The following is a 21,773-nucleotide window of genomic DNA, read 5'->3' as shown; positions in this document are numbered from 1 at the left end:
TACAAACTAGGTCTCGGGTTTTGTTTAAGAAAGAAAGAGAAATGGTGTAATTACACAAGAAGAGCTTCCTACAAGGAAGAAATCCCTGTTCGTGATTTTAAAAACAATTACGATCTTACTAACAAATTTCATACTAGTTTTGAGAAAAACAGATATACATGGCTATCATTGGAAACGCTAAGAGGTTACATCTCCCTTTCCATACTAAACTGCCTTCCTGATGGAATGTCCTGCTGCATAAACAAGTTCCCTTTCTGTTCACTGTACAATTTCTACAGAAAATTTACAGGAGACTGTTAAATAAACTTCTTTAAGATGGAGAAATCCCTACATACCTTGTTTTCTTCGGAGAGCACCTAACAAATCCAGTTTACCATATAATAATGTACTGAACAGACGAAGAAAGATCCATTTATTTGACATCAATTCTGTTTGTGATCACCACAAGTTACCTCATACAAAACCTGCAAGGACAATATACATCTGCCAAAAATAAAAGAGAAAACTAGAGCAAAAAATTCAGTTGATGGACAGACAACTAAAACCATGAGATGCCCTTAAAACTCTGGTGGTTGATAATAATTATATGCAAAGCAAGGCACTGACATATGTCTAGAACAATTGCAAGGTACAAGAGTTCTTCCTAAAAAAAAAAAAAAAAAAAAACTGCAAGGTACAAGAGTAGGCATTTGGATTATTACAGCCTTCTCTGATATTAACAAACGCTGGATGCTATTGAGGAAATCAATGGTTCATACAGGAGATTAGGGGGTTAAATTAATTCACAAAGAAAAATGTAGAGCGCTGTTGGCGGTTGAATAATTAACAGTTGGATTCACCAATATGTGCCAACATCGGCAGATTTATACATTGCTCCAAAGTGAAAGTACAGATATGTCAACTTTATCGACTGAAATGCATTTTCAGAAGAATAAATTGAGATTTTTACTGGATTCTGTACATCTCCACCGATGGAAAAGAATTTACAGGCAACTGTTATTGATTCTCAAAAAGATAGAAAATGATGATGCTGGCTGGTAATTGGTGAATAAATATCACCCTTCTCTGTCAATGTTATTATCACCAGACGGCATCTTTCTTGTTTCTGAGAGTGACAGTCGCCTGGGCTTCGTTGAAACTGCTTCAACAAGCCCTTCTGAAGTCATGTTCAATGCACTGGTTCCTGATGAAGAACCCAATAGACGCTGAACTGTAGGAGCATCAGTAGTTGATGATGCTGCGATACTATAAGTGAAAACCGTCATTGGGTGATCAAACTTGCAACTTGGGCCAAATTTGCAGATCCCATATCTGGAATAGAAAATACACAATGGTTCTCCCTGCAAAACAAATCCAACAAAAGAAACCAAAAGAAAAGAAATTTTTCAGCTCGCCAAGTTTCACATTACCAAAAAGGTTTTTGGAGGGAAAAGCAGGAAAAAATAACCAGTCTTTAGACCATTTCTACTTGTGTTTTTCCCTACATCTCTACTTCTCTTCCTTTATTTTTCTCCCAAATATGTTCCAGGACTGCAGCAGTCATGCAGATTATGAAAATCTCGACAATAACACAACTCCTTCACCTAACATGATACACCTAAGTTCAGTAAGGTGGTGTTGGATTACAAATCTTGTGAATTTGAAGGAATCAGTAGTTTTGTGAGTGTCAAGAGAATTGTTTTCCAAGAATAGTTTTTTTGCTCTTCTGTTTCCCTTTTGCTTTCTGTAGATAAAATAACTACTGTTTGGTTTAGAAAACAGTAAATTCTTCAGCCAGAAAAGCATACTAAGAGTTCGAAGAAGTGAAGGATTTCTATGCCACAATTGACAGTATGACACTTTCTAATCCCCAGAACTTATTACGTAGATGTTTGTTTCTTCATTGATAATATCCTCAAGCCCGACAAAAAATTTTCATAATTGCGAGAACACGAAACAATGAGTAGCTTAGTCAAAAACTAGTCTTAACATGGATTCCAACAAATCTACAGGTCCCTACATATTTGAAGTCCTAATCAACAAAAGTTTTTCTTTCCTTCTTTATTTTTTGAAGAACACTTTTTCACATGGACTACAAGTTTATCTTCCAAGTAGAAAAATAATGAAGACACCATCTCTTTGAACCCATGAAACCTGTAATGTCAACTTATCAACTAGAGCACTTTGTTCGCAGTGGGAACGAAAATTACTATAACAGAATTAGGAGAGGACCAACTTCCCAGATTTAATTATCAAGCATGAGAAACACTAACACTGACACAACAAGTATGGAAGCTTTAAACCGCAAACTCATCACTAGACTGATGCCAAAATGAACTAGCAAATAACAAAAAGTTCTACTCACAGGGCGTAAAGGAAGTCCAATGGGACTTAGCAGACAATCAGGAGGAGGAATAAGCCTTTCCCTTGGATGATGGAATCTACAAACAGCACCAAACTTGCAGTCTCCGGTCTTCATGTAAAACTGGCATTCAGGCTGTCCAGGTCGTTCAGGGAAGACATTCTCCCCTTGCAATGCATAGTACCCCATAGGACCAGAAGTTTGACGATATGGGGAAGTGACTCCTTGGGATCCCATGGTCGCTGGATCACTGGATCGTGAAGTTCCATAGACCTGGTTATTTCCAGCTGTCTGTCCCTGGCCCTCAGGAGAAGAAACTGAGCCCATCTGACCCTGAAAAAGATATTACCTATATGTAAATTGAGTTTGTATGCACGTAAAACAAAACCTCAAAATAGATATGGAACAGCTCATAAGCTAGTTCAATACAAAAGTATTCAAAACACTTGAGCATTAATGGTTACATTATCTTGCGCAAATACTGTCTTATAAAGGGCAAAGAGTTTAAGTTCATTTATGAATACTCCTACTACGGACTAAAGTCAAGTTCCAACTCAGTCAGCTCCGCTCCCAACTGCAGCCCACTTCTTTCCCATCAAAGGAAAGATGATTATTCAGAAACCATGTTCTTACAAATTCATTAACATATTTCCATCTGGATATCAGCCATAATAAGAACTTAATACCATATGACTACAAGAGTGGTCTATTGCTTTATCTCTAAGAACTATAAAGGCAGTGAATAGGCTCCTTGAAACTAGTTCACAAACTTTTCTCGCCTATTTCACAATTGAGGGAATAATATCATAATATCCCACAGAAAATTATTCACTCAAATAGCGTAGGAAGAAGGGTACTTCAGTATCTAGTAATGGTGGCATCCTCGAAGAGCAACAGATGAGAACTACATCTTCGGAGTAATAATTACCAAGAAATTGTGGAATTGGTTTTCTATGTGGTAGTGTGATGATTCTCAAATATAATCAAGTTGAGAACAGAACCTTCAAATTTAGAAAGGAATCTCCGCATACACAAGCTAGGAGGGAAAAGGATAGAATTATTTTATTCATCCGTCAATAACATTACATATTCTAGAAAAGTTATAATAATCCACAATATGAATATAGGAAAGAGGTCATAAAATCATAGCCAAAAACAGTTTGACTTAAACTTTTTTATACAAAGTAAGACTTCAGTTCAAGACTAGACCTTCTTGATCAACAAGCATATTTGGAACCCAAATAAGAATTATCTGGATGAAGCAAATTCTGGTTTCGAGAATAACAACCAAGTACAAAGTTAACTCATACATAACAAACAATTGCAATTAGCAAGGTATCATATGGAAGCTTACACTGTATGCAAATCCTGGAACTGATACTACTCCCTGAGGCACTATCAATGGAGTGTAACCTGAAGGACCTTGCCAGCGTGCACCAGGGATAAAAGAACCTCTAGACAAGGGATAGGACAGCTGACCAGGAGTTGTTGCAGAAGGAACGGGAGGATAAACAGGAGAACCACGTAAGGAGACCATCATGTTAGAAGGTTGGGGATGGTGAAATTTACAGGTACTTCCAAACTTGCACTGTCCAGTTCTCATGTAATAAGCACATTCAGACTCATTCTGCGGGTAGAAAAAAGGCATTATGCATAACCACAGATCACAAACATGTCTCAAGGAAGAAGTCTCGGTCAACCATTTCCACAATAATAACACACCCTAGCAAATCCAATGAAGCAATGCATGTATCCATGAATTTCAAACAAAATGACAAGGCAATAAATTCACTTATTAGTTTTCTCTTCTATGTTAAACATAAGTATGGCTCCCTTCAATCATTACAATTGATCATATATAACTTTTACCAGCAAGCATGTGGAATAAAAGAAATTGCAAGTGCCTGTTCAAAAATATGGCAACTGAAAAGAAAAATGCAGGTTAAGATCCATTAGAGTCATTGTGAACGCAGACCTTTTTGCATACATTAGAAAACAGATCTATAAAATTCAACAAATAGTTCTAGTAATGAAGTCAAACCGGGCGAAGTGGATAGCCCAAGACATTTAGGGTAACTCTTCCAGCAATCCCAGCCTTGTCTTTAGGATGGTGAAATTTGCAAGTGGCTCCAAATTTGCAAGTTCCCGTTTTCAAGAAGTACTGCGAAATTGCTAAAATCATTCAGTCCGTGAGCTAAATAGGTTTAAGGGAATTAGCAGAGACAAATGAAAATCTACCACACGCAGAGTACGACTTGAAGTGTCAAATAGATCGAATTTAAGAAAGCTGATTATATTAAATATTAAATGCCTGAGTCTAACTTTAAAACTAGTCATTAATGGTTAATAAGCATTCAAAATGAGAGAACATTTGAACCATTAGAAGGCATCATAAATAAACACTCCAGACAGAAAAGTCTCTTCTATTTAACGAACATTTTGACAAATATACCAAACCAAAAATCCAGATTCATCTTCACTTGTTCACTGACGACTTGCAACAAAGATGTGCTTATACAATATTATATCTTGATGAATTGTGTGAACAACCTCATCTAAAAGTTTAAGAGTGCCAGCGAGGGAACAATTATGTTTATTTGTTTTATGTCTAAAATAGGCACGTCATACGTGGCCTCATTCTTTTTCCTTTTCTTTGGGTCAGACACGCAAAATATTTTGTTGATAGGTGGTGTTAATTCCAAAGGACCTCTGCTTGCTGTGATTGTGATACCATGTTAAATTGAGTGAACCGCCTCACTTAATAGCCTATGTTGTTAAATAGAGAACATTTTTGTTTATTTATTCTATGTATAGAACAAAGTTGTACTTTTACTTGAAGGTTGGAGATTAAAGTCGCTTCATATAAGGAGTATGTAAAATTCATTTATGCAACCCAAGATCTAGCCATGCAGGGAAAAAGTGATCTTAAAAAGTAAAACAGACAGTATACAGAATCTAGCAATAATAATCAAAGAAAATCACACAGTGAGGTAACATTCCTTTTTAAGCACCAAACATTGGTCTTGGGATAACTAAATCTATTAACCAACAACTCACCTTAATCCCAAGCAAGTTGGGATTGGCGATATGAATCCTCACTAACCATGTTGCTTCAATTAAATTCAGAACTAAATTTATCAATCAGAAAATTAAAAAATTACACGGAGAATATTTCCAGTATTTAGCAAATGATATATATAGAAAACAGCATAGATTTATCAAACCAAATATTCAATACCCAAATAAGAAATAATTCATTCTCCACCATGAATTGAAATTTAATTGTTGAGTATGGGAGAATCAACTTTAGTCGCAGAGTTCATTTTGTACTCTTTCATTTCCAAATCATTTAGAAAACACCAGTTTATTTCCAGGATTTACTGTGCGCAGAAACAGGCCAGGAATCTATGAGTATTATATTTTAGCTTTTTTACATGCTTTGATAAGAGATTGGTACTTTTTTTTACCATGAATCTTTGTTTAAAACTTTTTTGTGTAAATCCAGCCCCCAACTAGTTTAGGGTTGGGGCTATTTGTTGTTGCTCCATTTCTATAAATAGATGCTATTACACTGCTAGTCATTTTCCTGCATGTTCAGCAAACAAAAGACACAGACCGAGCACATACCTGGCATTCTGGTTGTCCTATTCTTTCTGGATACTCTCCTTTCATCCTTGCAGTGGCGATGGCCTACATCAGACACTTTGCATATCATCAATTATACAAATCAAAGTATATACAAGAATTTTAATACATATATCTTTGTGAATTAAACTTAAATTCGGTGACAATTATTAAAGTTCTAAGTTCTAACAGGAAGACATCATAAGCATTATACATCTAGTAATTATCATGAATAAATAGGATCCCAACTGAACATGGGAGACCGGGCTTCAAATCCCAACTGAGACAAACAGTTAGGTGATTTCTTTCCAATTGCCTAAGCTTTGGTAGGTAGAGTTACCCGATACATGTGCTAGTCAGAGGTAGCAAGCACCCACTGCAAACTGGACTGGATACCACCATTATCACCAACAAAACAAAAAGATCCCAACTGAATATCTCATACTGCAGTGTACAGAGATGCTTGTTGCAGTACGTACAAGGAAGCTTATGTCTAGTATGCATAAGAATGTAAACTAAGGAACGAGGATTCAAAACCTATGACAGATTTTTCACACCCTACTTAAACATGGAGTGCAGGTTCGTCCTTTGATACTTTTTCCTAATGATACAAGAAACGGAGCACCTTCTCCGGCCTGCCCACTTTGTAAGTGCTGCACAGATGTGCTTACAAACAATATGACCTTGTCATTAAACATTTTTAGTGAGGGAAATAGAGGCACGGGGCAGAATTGTTTGTCAGTTCAGCAAAGCCAAGTCTTGGAAGCTCATAGATTAACAGTTATTCAAGTTCCAGTAAAAAGAAAAAATGAGTAGTAATATATAAGGGCTCTATATATAGGGACTTACGATCCTAATTCATGAAATTATAAATTATGACCATATCATTGAAATATTTTGTACATTAACCAAGATAAGTAGAAAAAATCAGCACAACACCAAACCATAAAATCATTCAAGTTTGCATAACTTCTAGGAAATTTTCTCAAATTCATCTTCCCCTATTAGTAGAATTCAGTGCCTTACCAGCTTCCTATTAGGAGGATGGTTGAACCGGCAAGTTGATCCAAACCTACAGAGACCAGTTCTGATGTAGTAGGAACAATCTGGTTCGCCTTCACGGACAGGATAATGTCCCGACTCAATTGAATCCCTTGATCTCAAATTCATCTGCCACAAAGTGTCTGAAAAACCGAGTGAGTAATAAGTACTATTATTGATAATTGGGGAAGCTTAAATGATACTAGTATTAATACCAGTTCCATAAACTTCTTCCAAATGCTCTGAGTTTTGGACCTTGACAACTTATTTTAGCGGTAACTAATCCAGTGTATCAAAGGCGAACAAAAAATCTCTAAGGTCCATTGGGGTTTTAAGTGCAATGCGCAGATAAAGCATAGGTTTAATGAAGGTACAAATGGAGAAAAAAATACAAATATGTATGTATAGTCCAAGACTAATAATTAAGAGTATGAATATCAAATATATGGAAAAAGAAATTGAAAAAAATTACAACAATTGTTTAGTATCGCCTATTTAGGATTACGCTTATTGGAAAGAAAAATTTGGTCTTAGAGCCTTGATGACGATAGTGAAGCACCCATTAAGAGAGGCGAAGCGCCCAACGTGTTTTGCGCCTCACTTCAGGGATTAAGCGTGCCTTTGACAATACTGATTTAATCTACAAAAAAAGAAACTTACGTTCTCCAACATAAGCGTTTCCATAACATCACATTTAAAAGTTAAAAGCTTCTCCTGTTGAGAGCCAACTTGTGCATTTGCTTATACAGTGTTCCTCTAACAATAGGGTCGTTTGGTTGGAAACAAGTTATCCCAGGATAAGTTATCTAAGTTATCCTGGAGTTAGCTATCCTGGGATAACTTATTCCGCCATGTATATGAGATAACTTATCCCATCACTATGATATAAATTGTGGGATAAGTTATCCCAAACATGACAACCAAACAACATAATTTTTTTTTTTATCTCATCACTATTTCCTTATCCTATTACTATTATTTTTAATCCCTCACACCAAACGAGGGCTAAATGTACAATAAAGTTGGCGAGTACAACCGTAAGTACTTCAGGTGCATTTCATCATCATCATAAGTTATACTACTAATTAGTAATCACATTTTACAATAGTCATCAAGAAATTAGAAAAGCACCCAAATTGATCATCAAAGCATCTCTCCCTATTTACGAATTCCACAAGAACTCTTCTTCTGTTAACCATATCAGATAATTAAAACACCTTATTGACACCCTTCAAAACTTGCAAAAGGGATCAAAAGTGTACGCTTCAATTAATTGAATCACATATGCTTATGGTCTGATAAAACAACGACTAAAATCAAAACTCATCGACAACTGAGGAACCAAATGTGCTATGGACCCAATATCCACATATCAATGGAAGCAACCAAGAAAAAAGAAAGAGGGGAAAATAGTAAGGATGAATGCACTGCCATTATATGAATGTAGACAGACAAAGAGAGACTTTCCTTTTGATCAATTTTAGTGAAAATAATATTCAAAATATGTACTTTTTAATGAAAAGGCAAAAAGATTTAAAAAATTGCAAAATATATGAAGAGCAAAAAGGACAATAATATCACATATGCACTCTGACATGCTCAGAGTAATAAAGTATTACTGCCATATACAGCAAAGCTTGGGCAAAGATGAAACCTTTTCCCAACTAAAAAATAAAATCCCAATTATAAAAATTGAATCTTTATCTTCTTCCCCTGTTTACTTAGCAACAAAAAGCCAAAAAAGAAAAAAACTGCAAGTCAAATTACAAAGAGTGCAAGCCACCATCCAGGTAACGGTTCGACAAAACCCAATAACTTTAGCTCAAATCTCGTATTTATGTTAAAAAATTCATTAATTCAAAACCCAATAATCAAAAACAAAACATGGTTCACAACCCATAAACAAAAAAATTCTTGCTTTTTACATTTATCACCACAATTCGAGCTATGAAAACAACCTCTTACATAATCGGGCCCTTTCCCCAGAACCCGCACACATAGCAAGACCTTAGTGCACCAGACACCCTTTATTCTTTTAGCTACAGTGATGATCCTCAACCCAAAAAAAAACAAGAAAAAAAAGGCAGGATAAAAACAGTACCTTGGTCGAGGGACGGTGACAAAGAGGAAGGTCCTTCAGTCACAGACAAGGAAATTCCGGCATCAAAATCCATGATGATGATGATTATGGTTAAGAAGCAAAATAGAAGTATTCTTCTTCTACTACTACTACTACTTCCATTAACAACAACCCATCACCGGAATTTCCATTAATTCCGACCAACTTTTTCACTGATTTCAAACAACACAAAAAAATAAAAACACCCCCCTTGTGTTTGATGAAATGCAGCAAAGAAAAAAAAACTGAAAACACAGAGATAGAAGAGAAAAAAGGGGTATGGTGTGAGAAAGTAAAAGAGGGGAAAAACAGAGACAAAGAGAAAGAGAAGGAGAAGGAAAAGGAGGTGTTTTTTCCTCTCCACACAAAAAACCAAAAGAGAAGAGAAAATAGAAGAAAATAGCAAAAAGAGAGTGAATATGAACCAATCAAACATTTGAGAAGAGAAAAATATACAACAACCAATCAATTTTTTACACAACTATTTTTTGCTTTTTGACAAAGTGTTGGCCTTTCCCCCTCCGTTTTGTCTCAATTTATATAACATAGTTTGAATTTCGAGAATTCAACTTCTTTATTTGAGCTATTTGTTCGGAGATATTCCCTTGTTTTTCCGTTATGTTTTAGTTCTTTAGTTTGAATTTTGAGAGTTCAACTTCTTTATTTTGGCTATCCATTCGGAGATCTTGTTTTTCAATATGTTTGTCATACTTTACTTTTTAGTTAATTTGAATTTCGAGAGTTCAGCTTCATTATTTTAGCTATCCATTTGGAGATCTCATTTTTCAATATGTTTGTCGTACTTTACTTTTTAGTTTGTTAGTTTGAATTTCGAGAGTTCAACTTCTTTATTTTAATTATATATTCGTTCATGTTTTCAATAATTGTGTTACTCTTTTCAGTTTGTTTCAAAAAGAATTTTTTCCCTTGATAATCACTCTTTTAAGGGGTGTTTTCTATCATGATTTTTTTTTTATTTTGCTTTTTCCATGATTGAATTCAGTATAGGCCAAAAAATTGAATCTTTAAGAATGTGAAATATAACAAAAAAGTGTTTTTAGTTTTTAACTCAGTAAAAAAAGGTCATAAACAGTTCTATTTTGTATTCATGGTCAAATACAATTTCAATTTTTAAATATTTTTTTCAAATTTTAAAATAAAACATTGTCAAACGCCGCTTAATTTCAGTTTCATATTATAAAAAACATTTTGGTATATATGTATTTAATTTAAGACCACAAGATTCAAAAATTTTCTTTGCTTTATTAAAATCTGCTTCAGGTTGAAATAATGCAAACAATTGAAATACAATGAGTACAATTTTTAAGGTTTTTTAAAAACAATCTATATAGTTAGAAATTATATTACTTTTATAAATTATGAAGATTAAAAATCAAAATATTGGAAAGGCATACGAATAAATGGTGATTGAAGTCTTTTCTGATTCAACCCTAGAATTTGAATGATGTCGTCTAAATTGAGATATAAAGTGTATTTTTTTTTTTGATTTTCACATATTGTCCAAAACCACTTAGAACTAATTAATCTAAATTCATATTAAAAAGTCTCCGCTTAGAATAAAATGCTCCTAATATAAAGTGTTTTGGTTGCCTCTTTAGCACCGACTTAATACTATTGGTGTAGTAATTTTTATATTATTATTTATTTTAATATTGTTGAGTTTTTAAGTTGACTTAACACAAGTGCTCTTTCTCTTTGTTTTCATAATAAGATACTCTCTACTTTCTTGATTTAGTTTTTTTTTATTCGAAAAGGGGTTAAAATTACATTTAAACTATGCGAAATGAAATAATTTTAATCTTTGTTAGAAAATTGGTTTCAAATTTATATATGTCTTTAACAAAATACATTTAACATTACCCTTTTGGATTAACTAACCTTATTTCTCGATTTTTATTTTTTTTAAATAGTATTTTTGCACATGTTTGTTTTCTTCACTTGTTGCAATAAGAAATAATAATAATAATTAAAAAATAAATAAATGAACGACATTTACAAGAGGGCATTCGTCTAGGCATTAACGAGCAATTGAAAAATTAAATAAAATGTGTTACATTGAAGTCTTACTTGAATTATTGAGACTTTAGCTTATTAAATACATTTTTTATTTTAAACGAAAATTTTTATTTACTCTGTAAAATTTAGTTTACTAAAATCTCGTACACAGTAAACGTTCAATTGAAATTCACGTGAATGTGATATTTGGCAGCGACTCTAATAACTATCATCTTATAATTGATTTATTATGCATTTACTGATATCAACTATCACCAAACACACTTATCGTTAGTTACGATTGTCAACCACTTTCTTTATCGATTTCTACAATACAATTATTATTACCGCGAATCTTTATGGATTAGTTATCACAGGCATCCATCAACTCGCCATTATGAAGTCATTATCCTTGATTAATCCTGTGAATAGTTTATTAAGCTGATCATTTTTATAAGAAGGAGAAATTTAATTTGTAGAGTTAAATTCAAAATAACTAAATTGATTAATATGAAATAGAAAGTAGATACACATAACTAATCAAAACTTAGTTGGATTAATAAAAATATTGAATCAAAATTTTCATATCTAATTTAAACTATCTGAACTTGCATCTCCACATAAGCTAATTCAAATGACACTATGCTTTATTTTATTGAAGGTGGAAAAAAACAAACATAAAACTGAAAAAACAAATAATAATAACAATAATAATAAAAGTTGACATATTGTGATTTGTTGCCTTGTCGGTGAAGTGAACAAATAAGATAAATGTGAGAAAAAGGGACATAAAATCAACAACTCAAATCATGTGGAAGATCTATTTTTGATTAATTTATGGATCGTTTGTTACGTGGGATAATATGAATTTTTCTAACTTAAATTTGAAAATAAATTTATATTAAGTTTAATAATTATAATATTGATGTTATAAATTCATATCCAAATGTAATTATGAGATATTTCACATTATTTCATTCAATTTGAAATTATATTCATCCATCTCCAAATGGAACAAATCAAGTCAAAAATTATAAGAGAGAAGTATTGATAATATTTCTCAACTTGACACAAAATATTAATTTCATTTCTGAACTATTATCAGTTTTAAAAATACTTAATTATTTGACTATTTGAACTTAAATACACTTCTAATATGTCACATGACATAATAAGTAATCTCAAACTCTTATTGAAGTATGAAACTCTTTATAAAAAAAAACATGGGAGAAGTATTGAAAATATCCTTAAATTTGATGAGAATTATTAGTGTTATCTTCCAACTATTGACAACCTTACAAGTCAATATATTCAGTGAAATATCACTAAGTGAGATATGAGAAAAATAAAATATACACACACATTAATATTATCTCGGGTAGGTAGAAAGACTATTAAGTTTGATTGATGTTATCACCGCCGGCAATGACATGTTCAATGAAATTTCATAAATGAAATCGATAGAAAATAAAATGTATGCAATCTTAGTATTAGCTCAAGGGTATTTCCGAAAGACCTGAAATTAGAATATACGTAAAATTTAACACTAATTAGAGATTGTTTCCGAAAGAGCTCGGAATGTTGTAGAGCAACCAAAAACTATTAACATTTCCCACTTGGTAAGGCCTAGCTTTGGGGAGATCTTGCTACTCTCTTTGCTTCTCCTTTGTGTCCGCAAGATCTCCTCTTCTTCTCCTCTCTCTCCATTTTCCAATCCCAAATTCCCCCTTTTTCAAGATCCATTGACACCCTTTTCGATTCCTTTAAGAAAACTCACCTTTTCCCCCATTAATTTCGCTTATTTGCTGTTTTTCTTGAAGAATTTCAAGGACTGGGGTTGATACTCAATTACCCAGAAAGAAAACGACATGGGTTTGCTTTCAAACCCCAAATTTATATGGATCTTGTTACTTCTCATCAGTATCCCTTTGATTTCGGCTCAGGTAGTGTAAAAGTCCATTTTTTTATGAGTTTTATTTGGGTATCAGTAATGGGTGTGCCATGGATTTTGAGTTTTTTTTGTTTTGTTGGGTTTATTTAGGAAGCTGGGGATGAAACTCAAATTGTTGAGTCAGGGGGAAGGTTCAAAGATCTGGGGAGGCGGAGTAAAGTGAGTATTCTCAGTTCATTTGCAGTTTGCTATATGTTTGAGGTTGTGAAAATTTGCAGAATGTGTGTAATTTTTATGCTTAGTAAGGTACATAAATTAGCTCGAGGTGCATAAATATACAGCATTTGTGTAGTTTATAAGCATAGAGAGGTACAACATTTGCTTGATGTGTGTGTGCTAAATAGAGGTGGATCCGGAATTTAGAGTTAGTAAGTTTGAAACTCCACTAATGTGAATGTTCTGGTTTTTTTTTTTTTGAAATCAGTAACTTTGTATCATTTCAAGGATCAAAACAGTACTTGGGTGGTACTGAAACCATATTTACAATAGAGCTCTAGTGTCTTTCCTTTCTAGATATAAAGAATCTAGAACATCTATGATAGACACAATATCATTAGAATAAATTTGATTACACCAAAAACATAGCAGTAAGATGAAGTTCAACTTGATCTTCTGCACATCATTCTCTAAGCTCTCAAAACATCTGGAATTCCTCTCCTTCCAAATTGTCCACTAGATACAAGCTGGGACAATTCTCCATCTACTCCTATCCAGGGTCGGATTTACGTAGGAGGAATCCGAACCCCCTTCGTCGAAAAATTACACTATATATATTAGATTAAATTTTTAATATACGTGTATATATATAGTACTGAACCCCTGAACATACACCAAAGGCGTAGCTCAGTGGCGTTGGGGGTTCAGGAATTCACTCTACTGCACGCGAGGTTGCGTGTTCGAATCCGGGCAGAGGCATTTCTTTTATCAGCTTATATTTTAGGCGTTTTAATTTATTTAAAAATATAATAATGCAATCAGAAAATGATGTTTAGTTCCAAAAAATTAAAACGCTGATTGGGAATTTAGGATTTATTAGTTTAATCCCTAATTATAAAGTCAAATATTAAAAAACCCTTTTCTTCTTGATTCGACAGTTTAATCCAACCCGTTTATATCCGATTCGACCCGTTTAATTTATTTGTGGATATTATTTATGTGATTAATTTTTTTTTTTGAACCCCCTTGATGAAAATCCTCCCTCCGCCACTGCTCCTATCCTTAGCATGTGAACATGTTCCCTCCCAGCTGCTAAGAGCCTCTGTTATCTTGCCTGGCATTGTCCATGCTATACCCTTAAGGTTTAGGATGATTCTCCACAAATGAGCTGTGAATGGACAATGCAGAAATAGATGGTTGTCTGTCTCAGCTGTTTCTTTACACAGGAAGCATCTTGAGTACAGTGTCATACCTCTGCTCATCAAGTTGTCCACTGTTAAAGTGGCCTCCTTTGCTAGTAACCATACAAAAATTGATACCTTGTGGGGAACTTTTATCCTCCAAATCTGCTTCCATGGCCAGTTTGCTATCTGCTGGTTGGACTGGTTCATAATTTTATATGCAGCATTGACCTTAAAAATGCCTTTGGAGTTGCCCTGCCACCATAAATGATCTTCACCAGCTTGAACCCCAGGAAATTGATTAAGTTTGTTGAGGAAATCAGCCACTCTTTGAACCTCCCAATCATTGAAATGTCTTCTAAAATTCAAGCTCCACCCGTCACATGTCCGCATTTCAGCTATAGTATTCTGTTGGTGAAGTACTAGGTTGAAGATATCTAGAAAGACCAGTTCCATGATACCAACCTCATGCCAATTATCCTTCCAAAATCTGGTTTTATTTCCGTTTGCCACTTTGATTCTTGATTGAGTTTTCAACTCACTCCAGAGGGATCTGATAGACCTCCATAGGCTGACCCAATATGGAGTATTGACTTCCTTGGTCATCCAGCTATCCTCTTGTTCATATTTGGCTTTAATCACTCTTCCCCATAATAAGTGGTTTTCTTTGGTGAACTTCCACAACCACTTCATCATTAGAGCTGTGCTTTGGATTTTCAGGTTCTTGATACCCAAACCACCCCATTTTTTTGCACAAATGACTGAGCTCCACTTGACCAAATGGTAGCCTTTCTTCTCTTTGTCACCATGCCATAAGAAGTTCCTCCTAATTCTATCCAACCTCTTGATGACCCCTGCTGGAATGGGAAACAAGGACATCATGTATGTTGGAAGAGCATCAAGGACTGTGTTGATCAAAGTCAGTCTACCTCCTCTTGACAAGTATTGGGTCTTCCATCTTGCTAATTTCTTTTCACATTTCTCAATAACAGTATCCCAAATCTCAATGGACTTTGAATTGGCCCCCAAAGGCATTCCCAGATAAAGGGTTGGCAAAGACCCTACCTCTCCTCCTAGAATAGATGCCAACAGATTCATGTGGGGCACATCATTAATGGGGTAAAGAAAGCTCTTACCCCAATTTATGTAAAGGCCTGAGATGCCTTCGAAGAGCATTAGGATTATTCTGAGATGTCTCAATTGGTTGCTATCAGCATCACAAAATATGAGTAGCATGTCATAGGATTACGCCGGAATAGAGGATTTAGGTTTTTTTTTGTCCTTTTGTTCATATCTAACGAAGCTTAGCATCAAATGTTGAAGTAAATCTTAAGTATTTGATAGAGCTAAGTTGAGATGCAAGCATGCGGTTTACCTAGTGTGTAGAGTGACATGTTATATGCGCTGCGCGAGCATCCATTACAGAGAGTGCCAATTTAGTTTGATATGCTTTTGTCGGAGCAATAGTACCAGAGTCAATGATTCAGTTCTATGTATCATTGATTGAGGTGAATTGGTTGTAATAATTTTCTTATAACAAAATGTGTGCTGACTGGTAAAAACCAAATGTTGGAGGAACATGTAAAGCGTCGGGGCTTTAAATAGCAAGGTCAAGTTCATCAAGAAATTGTCTTTGTCGTTACACTAGTTATGCTAATACTTTACCTATCAACATAGAGTTGTTCAACTAAAAAGTGACAAGTGAGGTACATCCTAGTGGTAGAAGTCCTCCACCTCCAACCATAAGTTTAGGGGGTTCAAGTCATTAAGGAGCAAATTAGTAGTGTATTGTCTCGCCTATCCTTCCGTACTAGTAATCATAGTATTTCTCCTATAGTTTCTTGTCCTTCCGAGTTCTTTTAATATCTACCGTCTCTTGTACTTCGATTATCACATTATTTTGTTGTAGTTACTATTCTTTTTTCGGAATACTTTGTCATGCTCATGATTTCTTCACCTCCGTTATTTCTTTTTTGATATACTTTTCCTAGAGCTGAGGGTCTATCGGAAACAACCTCTCTACCTCCCAAGGCAGTGGAAAGGCCTGTGTACACTCTACCCTTCCTAGATCCCGTTTGTGAGATTACATTGGGTATGTTGTTGGGGGGAGGGAGGGGGGGGATTGCCATATCAGAAAAAAGAAAAGGAAGTTCCAACAGCGATTGAATATATGATTGAATTGATACCTTGATATACCTCTTCTTATAATTGATATGTAGTGTGTTGAGGTTGAAAAGTTGAAAGAACTGCAAATAAGAATTGGTTCCTTCTATTGTGCAAGATTTGAAAACCAATGGGTTACCAATAAGTTGATGTCAAATATAAAGTGACACTATTTGAGGAGCTAAGGTGTTAATTTGACTTATGTATTGTGTAAGAAGTAATTTATAAGCATAGTAAAAATAGTAATTAGGAAGTCAACTTATTGAGATATCATCATATTGAGTTTAAACCTTGTTTCTTCAAATGAATTTTTATTTTAAGACATGTAAAAGTCATATAAGGTAATTGAATGGTGTCACACATTTTGGTATTCACCAAATAATAGGAACTTCTTGTTTAGTAAAAATAGTAATTGGGAAGTCAACTTTATTGAGATATCATCATATCAAGTTTAAACTTGTTTCTTCAAATGAATTTTTATTTTAAGACATGTAAAAGTCATATAAGATAATTGAATGGTGTCACACATCTTGGTATTTCTCCAAATAATAGGAACTTCTTGTTTGAATGGGGAGAAGGGAAATAATTCTTATCCCTTAGCTTAAATGATCTAGCTTAGCATTTCTACCATGTGGATTTCTTAATCACTTTATTGAGTTTGCATTTATCTACTGTTCAGATTATAGTCGAGAAAATTAAGACTGGTGCTGTGAGGGGTGACGATCCAGATTCTATTGATTTTGTTCTGGACGTGGACTCTAATCTTGGCACTCTTGATGCCTTATTTGCTAGTTTGTCAATGATTCTTGTCAGCGAGGTCAGTAACTCCGCCATTGTGTACTTTATTTTTTACTGTTGCTGTATATTTTTTGCAGTTAATTTCTGGTTAGTTCTACTTTTCTCCATGACAGAGCTTGTATACTAGTTTGTGGTCTGCTTTTACGATATTATTACTGATGACTATGAGGTTATCTGTTGGAAAATTTATAACTTACAAAAAAAGCTGGTTGGAGACGTTTACAGGAACACCTCTGTTTGTCGAACCAAACTGCAGTTTGGCGATGAATTATTCATTTTTGCAGCGCCCTCCTCAAAATGTTGCCTTACTCTCCATTTAATATGTGTTTTCTGGATGGCTATGCTGCTAGATTGGTGACGAGACATTTATAATAGCAGCTCTGATGGCAATGCGTCACCCCAAATCAATCGTTTTATCCGGTGCGCTCAGCGCCTTGTTTGTTATGACTGTAAGTAATTGAATTTCCTTCCCTACTTTGCTAGTTCACACATGCAACATTTCTCTCCCCTTCATTATGTTCAATTATTTCTCTTTCATTTACAGTTCTCTCTTAGTATGTGCAAAACTGTTAGTGCTAACTCTAGGTCTCCTCTTCTTATAACTAGATACTTTCTACCGGGCTTGGGAGGATAGTGCCAAATCTGATATCAAGGAAGCATACAAATAGTGCCGCTACAGGTTTGTGTTTTACAAATTGCTGTTCTGTAATTGTCTTGTTTACTAACAATCTGATGCCTTTCTGTTGATTTTAGATTTTTAACTGTCTATAAGATGTTGACTTGAAAGCTGACAGAATTTTTCCAGTGTTCTTATTCCAGTTTCTTACCAGATTTTCTATCCTTTGTGTAAAGTTGAACTAGTGAATAGCTACTTGTTCTTTCTATGCAACGAGAAGTAAATTATGATTTTTTCATTGGGTTTGCAATACTACTACAATTTTTTTTCTGTTTTGCCTTCTTGATATGCCTACTTTCCCCTTTGTATTCCTTTGCTTCTTTATATTTCCCCATATTTTTGTGGGACAAGGCTGATTCTATCCTTACCATCCTTATTTCGTTCGCTTGGATAGTTACAAAGTCCTATTTTTGTGCAGTTCTTTATCTCTTTTTCGGGCTTCGACTTCTCTATATTGCATGGAGATCATCAGATTCAAAGGCTTCCCAGAAAAAGGAAATAGAGGAAGTATGTTCCCCCTTTCTGTTGTTTAGGTGTTTTATATTGCTATATGGTCTCGCATAAAACTCTGGAGTACTACTTTTGATTTTCTCTCTGTCTAGAGATGACTGTAAATTTGACTGCTCGGTGAATATGAAATATCTCAGGTGGAAGAGAAACTTGAAGCTGGACAGGGGAAAGCAGCTTTCAGGCGATTCTTTTCTAGATTCCTTACACCCATATTTTTGGAGGTATGTCTGTGCATTTCATGCAGAGGAATGTTCCCTTACTTTTAAATTTCACTCAGTTGGTACGGCAATATCAGTTTAGTACTTCATTACAATCCTAGAGTCTAAAAAATTTATAAAGATAACTAACATTTGTTGTTGTTGATGTCTGTGCAGGCCTTTATCTTGACCTTTCTGGCAGAGTGGGGAGACCGTAGCCAGATAGCAACAATTGCTGTAAGATTTTCTTATTCCCTTTTGATTGTGTCTCGTAAGAAGCTGGGCAGCTAGGCTCTACTTTTATCATCATGTGCTCGTTAATGCCTTGTTCATCAGAGCTGCAGTTTAACCTCTGACTGACTCACGAAGTTAACTCTTGTCTTCCCTTAAAACCTTAATGATGTTCAAATGACAGATCAATGAGCTAGTGCATAATGTTAGGAGACCTATGAAAACCCCGGTATCTTTTAAATGAAAGTAAAGAAGATCAACCACTAGAAATGGGTAGAGGGGAGGGTTCATTATCCAACGAGATTAACTGATAAGTAGAATGTGTAGCATTATTAGCTTCACGTGTGCCATTAACGTTCAAGGATGTCTTTAACTGATTATGATCTTCGTTCTGCAGCTAGCTACACACAAAAACGCAATTGGAGTTGCTATTGGGGCAACAATAGGACACACTATATGTACTTCAGTGGCAGTGATAGGTGGAAGCATGCTTGCATCCAAGATCTCACAACGAACAGTAGCTACAATCGGAGGCCTACTTTTCCTCGGGTTTTCCTTGTCATCGTATTTCTATCCACCTCTATGATTTTGACTTCATACAATCTAATTCTCCAGGAATCGCGTTGCTCCAATCTTGTCTCGGTTATTCCAAAAGTAGGCTTAAGAGGAAAACAAATTATTTGTACTACAGGAGTTTAACCTTGATTTTTTTTGTGTGTAAATGCAAGCATATTGAATATGTTTTACATGAATCAGAAAAATTGGCAGTTGTCTTATGTTTACATTGTTGTCAAAAGAATGGAAAATTGCATGGTATTTGGTACCCTTATTGAGGCTTTGATTAATCTGGATTCGTGCCACGTAACACCTATTTAAGGGGAAAGTACAAGATTTTTCATACTCAGATCTCAAACTCGAACTTCAGTTCTTGAGTAAAGGATGGAGGGATCCTATTAGTTTCACTACAACCCTTGCGGGTGCTCATCACTATGTCAATGTTTAGTAGTGGTGTTAAGCTTTGCATTATTAATATCTGCATAACATTCAGAGTGAATTGTGAAATGAATGAATTTCACGTGTTCAAATTTTGCCCATAATTCAACATTGATCAATTTCGGATAGTACACGAGAGCTAATTTGCAACCCTCTTAAGTAGAATCTGAGGAGGATGGGATATACACATGTTTTACCCCTATCGATAAACTGCTCAAGGATCTAAATTGAATAAATAATGTAATATTATCACCACTTATTAATATGCTTAAATTTGAAAAAATTTGCCATTGTTGTTTCAATGATGGTCACCTTCCTCCAAAAAGATACCTAATTAATTGGTATTTTCTTTATTCTAATGATTATTTTCAGATAATATATTGACGGACAAATAATTAGGTCTTCTATCTTCGTTTCATTATTAAAAAAGAAGAAAAAAAGAACATTTAATGTAAGTTTCAACAACAAAAAGAAAAAAGATTTCTTTTATTCCCATCCTACCTTTTTATTTTTTTTTATTTTTTTTTATAACTAACCGATTGTATTAATCACCAAAAAGTCAATCCACCTTTATATTAAGTCCCCATTTACTGATTCTTCGGGGTGACTCAGATGGTTTGACTTGAAACTTTCATTGTGAAAGTCTCACCATGTTCAAAATGCCATGCTTGCGACAACAATGTGTTGTTCTTTTGGATCGAGCTCATCTCACACAACTTATCTAGTACAGTTTACCTCTCTTATGAAATTCACGAGCTATTACATAAGAATAGAATTTATACTGTGCACACCCAAAGAATAACAATACCAGTTAATTTCATTGTCAATAAATAAATTAAGTCCTCATTTACTTAATCTGTAACATTAGTCATAAACTAATTAAGTTAAACTTTAGTCTAGTATTTAATTCTACCTATATGCAATTAATGGATAATGTAGCCATTTTGTTAGGTTTGTTATTTTTTGTCCCCACAAATGTAGATGCACTTATCCACCTCTATGCCTAAACTTGGGTAAATGTCTAAATCAAATTAAACACAAACAATTAAGAAAGTTTTACAAGGACCATGACCTTTAGGAATGTTTTGTTTCTTCATTTAAAAAAATAACATAGTTTCTTATCTGGTGTCTGGTATTGAACCCTCGATTAATCTAAATTCGCATAGTGTAAGGTCAATTTAAAGAGAAAGCGCTCTCTATCAGGATTTATTTTTCAAATTCAGAGGTCTGGATTCAAAATCTGCGTATAAACTACTAGCTTAGACACTATTGTTATAAAATGAAAAAATAGTATAAAACTTACACAATTTTCTAGTAAATATTACAAGTAACATTTTACAGTAGATAAAACTGATTGACTTTATATAATCATTACATTATGAGTGGATATGAAATAAATTATCAATCTATACATGAATAATTCAATGCAAGACATGATTCGGACACTAATTTAGTTACATGCACTAAAATGCTTGTAATACACTTCATAAAAGGTGGAGTCCAATTTAAGTATATGATTGAAAAAATAAAAAAATATTTCCACTAGAAATGAAATGAAAGAAAATGAAAAGAGAACTTATTATAAGTGTCATTGGACTGATCATCACTACTGTTTGGTATGATCTTTCCAACAAAAATAAATGGTGACTTCTCCTCTAAGAGTGGCAAGTAAAAAGATAAGACCCCACCATATGCATTAGCCCATCCCAACCCCCCCCCCCCCCCAACATGCAAATAAAATTTAATTTGTATACGCTGATAATATAATACGTGAGA

The 21,773-nt window shown here is 34.4% G+C and overlaps 2 protein-coding genes across 3 annotated transcripts; one reads left to right on the top strand and one right to left on the bottom strand.

Annotated features, from left to right (window-relative positions):
- Window positions 1–807: 807 nt before the first annotated feature.
- On the bottom strand, window positions 808–9,509 carry LOC125837057 (zinc finger CCCH domain-containing protein ZFN-like). 2 transcript variants are annotated; one of them, XM_049516197.1, is made up of 7 exons: window positions 9,108–9,509; window positions 6,992–7,149; window positions 5,969–6,031; window positions 4,383–4,502; window positions 3,696–3,968; window positions 2,345–2,674; window positions 808–1,340 (listed from the first exon to the last, which is right to left on the bottom strand). In XM_049516197.1, the coding sequence occupies exons 1-7, from the start codon at window positions 9,178–9,180 to the stop codon at window positions 1,056–1,058; spliced, it is 1,302 nt and encodes a 433-aa protein (XP_049372154.1). In that variant the 5' UTR covers window positions 9,181–9,509; the 3' UTR covers window positions 808–1,055. The 2 variants fall into 2 exon arrangements, with proteins under 2 accessions (XP_049372154.1, XP_049372155.1); XM_049516198.1 differs by lacking the exon at window positions 9,108–9,509 and having other exon boundaries at window positions 5,969–6,043.
- A 3,198-nt stretch (window positions 9,510–12,707) lies between these two features.
- Window positions 12,708–19,786, top strand: LOC125837156 (GDT1-like protein 3). Its single transcript, XM_049516296.1, has 9 exons — window positions 12,708–13,084; window positions 13,183–13,251; window positions 17,272–17,409; window positions 17,741–17,839; window positions 17,997–18,069; window positions 18,485–18,573; window positions 18,714–18,797; window positions 18,951–19,010; window positions 19,402–19,786. The coding sequence occupies exons 1-9, from the start codon at window positions 13,010–13,012 to the stop codon at window positions 19,588–19,590; spliced, it is 876 nt and encodes a 291-aa protein (XP_049372253.1). The 5' UTR covers window positions 12,708–13,009; the 3' UTR covers window positions 19,591–19,786.
- Window positions 19,787–21,773: the final 1,987 nt, after the last annotated feature.

The sequence above is a fragment of the Solanum verrucosum genome, unplaced genomic scaffold (assembly GCF_900185275.1).
Source record: "Solanum verrucosum unplaced genomic scaffold, falcon-dt-bn FXZP01000165.1, whole genome shotgun sequence".
Lineage (NCBI taxonomy): Eukaryota > Viridiplantae > Streptophyta > Magnoliopsida > Solanales > Solanaceae > Solanum > Solanum verrucosum.
The sequence above is the reverse complement of the archived record's forward strand: the minus strand, read 5'-3'. Positions and strand labels throughout refer to the sequence as shown.